The sequence below is a fragment of the Danio rerio genome, chromosome 12 (genome assembly GCF_049306965.1).
Source record: "Danio rerio strain Tuebingen ecotype United States chromosome 12, GRCz12tu, whole genome shotgun sequence".
Taxonomy (NCBI): Eukaryota; Metazoa; Chordata; class Actinopteri; order Cypriniformes; family Danionidae; genus Danio; species Danio rerio.
Genome location: NC_133187.1, coordinates 14,454,992 through 14,462,026, shown reverse-complemented (window position 1 = coordinate 14,462,026; position 7,035 = coordinate 14,454,992). Strand labels below are relative to the sequence as shown.

At 35.6% G+C, this 7,035-nt stretch overlaps 2 protein-coding genes across 10 annotated transcripts in view; one reads left to right on the top strand and one right to left on the bottom strand.

Annotated features, from left to right (window-relative positions):
* fkbp10b (FKBP prolyl isomerase 10b) overlaps positions 1-2,198 on the bottom strand; it is a 70,759-nt gene extending 68,561 nt beyond the window's left edge. For both annotated transcript variants that reach the window (XM_073917419.1, XM_073917420.1), the window contains exon 1: positions 1,616-2,198. The gene's annotated coding sequence lies outside the window, so the exon portion shown is untranslated. The remainder of the gene's footprint in view (positions 1-1,615) is intronic.
* Positions 1,515-7,035, top strand: part of adam11 (ADAM metallopeptidase domain 11) — a 79,194-nt gene continuing 73,673 nt past the window's right edge. For all 8 annotated transcript variants that reach the window (XM_073918309.1, XM_690437.9, XM_021480274.2 and 5 more), the window contains exons 1-2: positions 1,515-1,818; positions 2,098-2,264. In XM_073918309.1, coding sequence (XP_073774410.1) covers positions 1,758-1,818; positions 2,098-2,264 — 228 coding nt within the window. In that variant the 5' untranslated portion in view covers positions 1,515-1,757. The remainder of the gene's footprint in view (positions 1,819-2,097; positions 2,265-7,035) is intronic.

The following is a 7,035-nucleotide window of genomic DNA, read 5'->3' as shown; positions in this document are numbered from 1 at the left end:
TTTTTAATAAAATAATATTTTAGTCACAGAACATTTTCAAAAATGGAAAGGCATTCCATTTAAATTCATGCAAAATATTTTTAAAAATTTGTATATACTTTTTGTTTCTCTTGATTTTTGCAATGTTTCAAGTTTTTTATTTAATGTTTTCCCTACAACATATATTTGGGCTACTATTAATTTTCTTAATATTTTTATTTTTGTTATTGCTTCAGCACTGATAACTAATGTATATGACCAAATATAATATTGTAAAGCGTCCTATATAAAATATTAATTTCGATGATAAATTTGGGGTGTACTCCTATATGCTGACAATTGTAAATATACAATTGTGTGTGTGTGTTTGAGAGAGAGAGAGAAATTTAAGGTTATTTGTACCTTGCCATTGTTTAAGGAATTTTAAATAAATATTCAAACAACATTTTGTATTATCGAAAAATGTTTTATGTATTTAAATTAGTAAAATTCGGCATAAATACTGTCATTTTTTTAGATAAACATATTTGATAAACTAAATGACTGATCATTTCACTGAAATTTGTGACAGGTTATATAAAATGTTGAAATAGTTGCTTGCATTTAATGTTTTCATAAAAATCTTCACTTTAAATAACTTAAAAATGGGGATTTACAAAAGTGTGGATGAGGATAACAAAATAAGATGTATCATCCCTATATTAAGCCTTAATCATATCTACTGTAATTTAATGAATAATTAAAAAAAAAAAGTTTTCATTAGTGTTGGATAATTAGACAGTGCTGAGTAATTCTAAGGGGTAACATACTGAATTAAACTTAATAAATCCTTGTACTATGGTAATACATTATTGTTTGAAATGCATTTGATAACCAGTTTGAACTACATAATTGATACTGTATCCCACAATAAGTCTAGATTTGTCCTTCCAGTTTTGACTCATTATTTAGACTGAGCTTTCATGCAAATTATTTAAAACATGAACAATTCAATTACTTCAAAATTTTGCAGCATCCCATGTTCCAAATAGTGTGCCATTTTACTGATTTAGTTGGTTGCAGATAGGCAAATCATGGGTGTGTGAAAATAACTAAAGGTTAGTACAGATCGATTCCGTCCTTAAGCATGAGAGATATTGCTGAGATGAGAATATTTGATATGCTTTTATCTCTCAGATGACGTTGGTTCGTTCTCTCTCTCACACGCACGCACGCATACATCTCACTGTAAATCCATTTATTTAAAAACAATGATGGTAATGATTAGCTACATAAATCTTGGCTATATTTTGAATAAAATAATATGCAACAATAAAATATGCAATTTCATGTATTTTTTATTATATGACTATATGCTATGTTATGCAGTCATTGCTGCATTTCTGTAACTGCAGTAAAATATCAATAGTAGCCCTTTTTTAACAAGATATTTGCTCCAGGTTACAGAAGTGTTCCTCTGATGTTGCATGTTAGTGCGGTGTGTGAGAAGTGAAGGGGAGGAGAAGAGGAGAGTGGGAGGAGGGTGGGAGTCCCGCAGAAGGAGCGTTTCAATCCCAACATGAATTCCACCCGCAATCTCTGAACGACAACACGAGCGATATAAGGAGACATCGCGGACACTTTCCAAAAGTCTTACCCATCATCAGCGTCTTTGTGTTTTCTACGGATGCATTTAACGTCTTCCTCGTGACTTCAACATCGCCGTGGAGCAGGATGAGGCGGTGAATGTCGCGTTTCACATCTTTTCGCTCCAGCTGAAGCCGCAGGAGTATGTGATCATGTTGGCGAAGCGCTGCCTCCTCCTGTGGGCTGCGGTCATCGCGCGACTCGCCGTGACAGGTGAGCGACGCACGCCGCGTAAAGAGTGGGTTTGTGATATTAAGCTCCATCTTTGTAGCTATTTATATGTAATATGCGCCAACAGGTGCAGCGAATTTTTCGTTTTACGAATGGCCCCGTTTTCTGTCACGGGCACGGGCAATTTTCTGTCGCGCCAGAATACGCAATGATGCCGCAGGCTAGATAGATGGCTGTAAACACATAGGAATTATTTATACACGGAATCCTGGCTTTGGCGGTTGTCTTAAGAGTTTTTACCATTATGTCCTATTTTGAAAGCCTGGGGCAGCAGCACCAAGCGGGACGGAGCGGAATGGGGACGTGAGAACGCGTACACGGTGGAGCACGCGCTGCCTCAGCGCCTGCTGCAGCGGACTGACGCGGAGGAGGAGTTGCCGCACGGGCACTTGGGTACTCTAACAAAGACTGATGGTGATGGAACGCATGTGAGTGACACTCTATTGATGCATCAAATCACAATTGACTTATTGCTCACTCCCTGGCCTATTATAATGTAGCAAACTCACATTATTCCAGTAAAAACAAGCATACATTTTCCTCCTAACCATAAAAATATGCATCATCAAAAATTTGCACCATCTCTACATTTTTAAATCCTTCATCAGAGTATTTAGGCAAGATAAAGTATAAATAGTACTTTGTATGATAGTACACAGTCTATCAGATGCACACTTCAGAATTTTAGAATTATTAGGATCAGTAGGTTTTACAGGTATTTTTCATCAACTGTTTTATAAATAGGCCTACTTTAAATTCAGAAATACAAACTTTGTTTGCCTGTTGTTAAGTCGCTTGGATGCACTCTCCTGTCAGTTCTATACTTTTGTGAATGCCACTTCTGTAACAGGGGCATCAATACTCTTTAATATTTTATTATGCTAAAAAGGTTATGCTTTGAAAATGTAAGATTTATGACATTTAGGCCTACATTTTTTTCATGCATTTTGTGGGCCTAAAAAAAAAACTTTGAAAATGAGTTTGAAATGACAAGTTTTTGAAAAGGAAATCATTGTCTGCAGAATATTTGTGACACAAACTGTGACATTATGTGCATACCTTTATCAAAGAACATAGAATACAAATAATATGTCACTTGTGTAGTTTTGAATGCAGAATCAGTCTACATGGCCTCTCTATAAAAGGAGCTCCATCTTTTAATAAAGGAGTCAATCATAGATTGCTATAAACTGATGATTCTTCCAGGGAGGTGCTTGGTCCAGATGTGTGTTCTTTACAGCAGTTTCTGAACATTTATTATATGGTTCCTATGCCAAAACAAATTTAAAGCAAATTCAATCAAATTGTGCATAATTTAACCTTAAGTTTAACCTTAAGTAACCAACTTATCCAGCACATGTTTTACGCAGCCACAACCCAACACTTGGAAACACCCACACACTCTTGCACACACAAACACTACGGGGAATTCAGCTTATTCAATTCACCTGTACCACATGTCTTTGGACTGTGGGGGAAACTGGAGCACCAGGAGGAAACCCACGCAAACACAGGGAGAACATGCAAACTCCAGACAGAAATGCCGACTGACCCAGCTGGGGCTCGAACCAGCGACCTTTTTGCTGTAAGGCGATTGTGCTACCCACTGCGCCACCTTGCTGCCGATAATAAAACATAAAACAAACAAAAAAATTTTTTGAGAAATGTAAAGTAAAAATTGAATTGACAAACAGAAATCCTTCATATTCCATTGCTTGGACAAAAGTGGATAGAATTCCCTGACTTTGAATGTCTGAAATAAACCGTTTAAAATTCCATGATAGGGGCGAGGCAGTGGCGCAGTGGGTAGCACGTTCGCCTCACAGCAAGAAGGTTGCTGGGTTGCTGGTTTGAACCTTGGCTCAGTTGGCATTTCTGTGTGGAGTTTGCATCTCCCTGCCTTCATGTGGGTTTCCTCCGGGTGCTCCGGTTTCCCCCACAGTCCAAAGACATGTGGTACAGGTGAATTGGGTAGGCTGGATTGTCCGTAGTGTATGAGTGTGTGTGGATGTTTCCCAGATGGATTGCTGCTGGAAGGGCATCCGCTGCGTAAAAAAACTTGCTGGATAAGTTGGTGGTTTGTTCCGCTTTGGCAACCCCAGATTAATAAGGGGACTATAATGTGATTATATGATTATAATGATTATAATGTGTAACATGTAAGTTAATGATTCTTACAGTAGTTACATAGTTTGACTGAAAAGATGACATCTGATTGCATCCTCCAGAAACCATAAAGGTGGCTGGTGTTGTGATCTCGTTACCTTTGGGTGTGCCCGCACATTAGCTTGGGTAACCTGAAAAAAAATTTAGTTTTTTGTAGAGATGTCCCGAGTCATTTGATTTTGAGTATCTACCGAAACCCTATGCGATACTTAATACATAAAAAGAAATAGATCCAGGATCTTCCTTATTTTTTATTTTAATTGATCTTATTTTAACATTCAACAACTAGGCCAGATAACTTGTACAATCAAGTAATAAATAATATAAACATAAATTTAAGCTATATTTTTTCTCGACTGTCTACAGAACCAACCATCATTATACAGTAACTTATACCCTATTATAACCCTAACCTGTCTTGTTAACCTAATTAACCTAGTTAAGCCTGTAGATGTCATTTTAAGCTGTATAGAAGTGTCATGATAAATATCTAGTAAAATATTATTTACTGTCATCATGGCAAAGACAAAATAAATCTATTATTAAAATGAGTTAATAAAACTATTATGTTTAGAAATGTGTTGAAAAAAAAATCTTCCCTCAGTTAAACAGAAATTTGGGGGAAAATAAACAAACGGTCTAATAATTTATATTAGTTATATATATATTATATTATATTAATTATACTAATAATATATATATATATATATATATATATATATATATATATATATATATATATATATATATATATATATATATATATATATAAATTTGATTCCTGATCGGGAGGTAGCATCCGATTCCAATCGAGTCTGAAACCATGTGATCAGGCCCAATTTTCGATCAGATCTGGATATAGTTTTTTTTTTTTTTTGTATAATTCCAACATTTAGAAACGAAGTTTAAGAGACAGCTGTTGTAAAATTACTTTGTTGATTCCCATTTTTACATTTAATCATAAGCTTGGCAAACAGTAATGGCGAATTTAATGTCTCCCAATTCAAAGAGATAGGAGCTGCACTTGCATGCCCGAGAGATGTTTAAAAGATTATCGGTGAGAGAAATGACATCCTAAAAAGGATTTTTGCTCAGTCTTTAGGCACTTGTAAATATTTCACAATAGAAATAACAATGGCGGACTACAAAGGTGTCTTGTACAAAGCTTGTTTGGGTTTTTACTTATGTAAGTTCATGTTTAGTTTGATTTATTTAGGCTCAAGATAGTTGGCTGCTTTTTATCAGGTTCATCATGATGGTTATTGACTCTACATGGCTAACCTGCCCCAGAGGTGGTTTATTCTGCATTAGAGATTACAGGTTGTGAGAAAACTGACATTTATTTATATAATGCAATAAAGCTACTCCCAATCCGCTAATGATTTTTTAAATATTTATACATTATATTTAAATATTATACTGTATATTCAAGTATTTCTGTATTGCAATTAACAATCATTCATTTCAATTAGAATTTTCATTGAAATATTCAGATATAGTTTTTAAAAAATATATAAACGTTTTGGGCATCACAGAGGCACAGTGTGTAGCACGATTGGCTCACAGCAAGAAGGTCGCTGGTTCGAACCTCGACTGGGTTAGTTGACATTTCTGTGTGCAGTTTGCATGTTCTCCCTGTGTTCATGTGGGTTTCCTCTTAGTGCTCCGGTTTCCCCCACAAGTCCAAAGACATGCACTATAGGTGAATTGGGTAAGCTTAATTGTCTGTAGTTTATGTGTGTGAATGAGAGTGTATGGGTGTTTGCCAGTGATGAGTTGTAGCTGGAAGGGCATCCATGCGTAAAACATATGCTAGATAAGTTGGCGTTTCTTTCCACTGTGGTGACCCCTAATTAACAAAGGGACTAAGCCGGAAAGAAAATGAATGAATGAATGAATGAATGATTGAATGAATGAATATAAAGGTTTTAAAATGACTTGAATGTTCTGAGCTGTTTGTGAACCTACATTAAATAATTTTTTTAGTAACAATAAAGTTTGTGAAAAGTAGTCTTAATATTCAACAGAAGTGACTCTTATGCGAAATAATTAAAAGTTACCTTCGCATGTCTCTTGTGATTGGTTAATAGCTGCACATGTCACACTTTTAGGTGGATTCCATCCAGAGTTAATCTCAAACTCTGGATTAAACCCAAACTCTAAATCAAGCGTTGTAAGACAATTCAACGAAGTTGGATTTGACTGGTTTTGTCAACCTGAATCTTACTCTTCTAGCTGTAGTTTTTATACTAGTTTTGTCAACAGAGCACGTACTGCATTTATGCATAGACGAATACATATGTGTGCAGATGTCTTGTGTTTATTTACAAAGTGACATCCCAAACTACTGGCCTGGCATTTATATTATTTTTTTTTACATGCATTTACAAGTACACTAATTACCCTTAATGTGTGTCAGTGAAAAATTCTGATTAATTAGATTAATGGTCTGGCTGCCAATAACACTGTGGTAGTCTCAGTTCTTTTCTCAGCTCTCCATCTGGGCCTGCACCAGATGCAGTCTAATGTACAAAAATTTCTGTCTTCCAAATGCTATGGCAACTAATCGATACTCTACAGAAATAAGTTGACTATAAATGCACAGAAACATCCCTTTCTAATGTTGAGATATGTTTTTGACTAATATGTTTTTTTAATAATAATTTTGTAGGGGTTTTTAAACTTTATTTTTTTTATAGGACAGTGTATAGAGGAGACAGGAAGGAACTGTGGAACAGAGAGAGGGATCAAAAATCAGACAAAGGACCTTGAGCCGGGGATTAAACTCAGCTCACATTTATTACTTCTGTGCTATGTGTCAATGCACTAACCACTAGCCTATTGGCACCAACAACTGTTAGGTTTTTAAACTATTAATCCCCAAATTATTGCATTTGGCTCCAAAATGGCAATAAATATGCACCTACATGCTTGAAAAAAGCATTCTTAGCCATTTTTCTCCTAAAACTCATCTGTTATGAAGATTAGAGGGCAGAGAGAGAGAAAGAGAGAGAGAGAGAAAGAGAGAGAGAG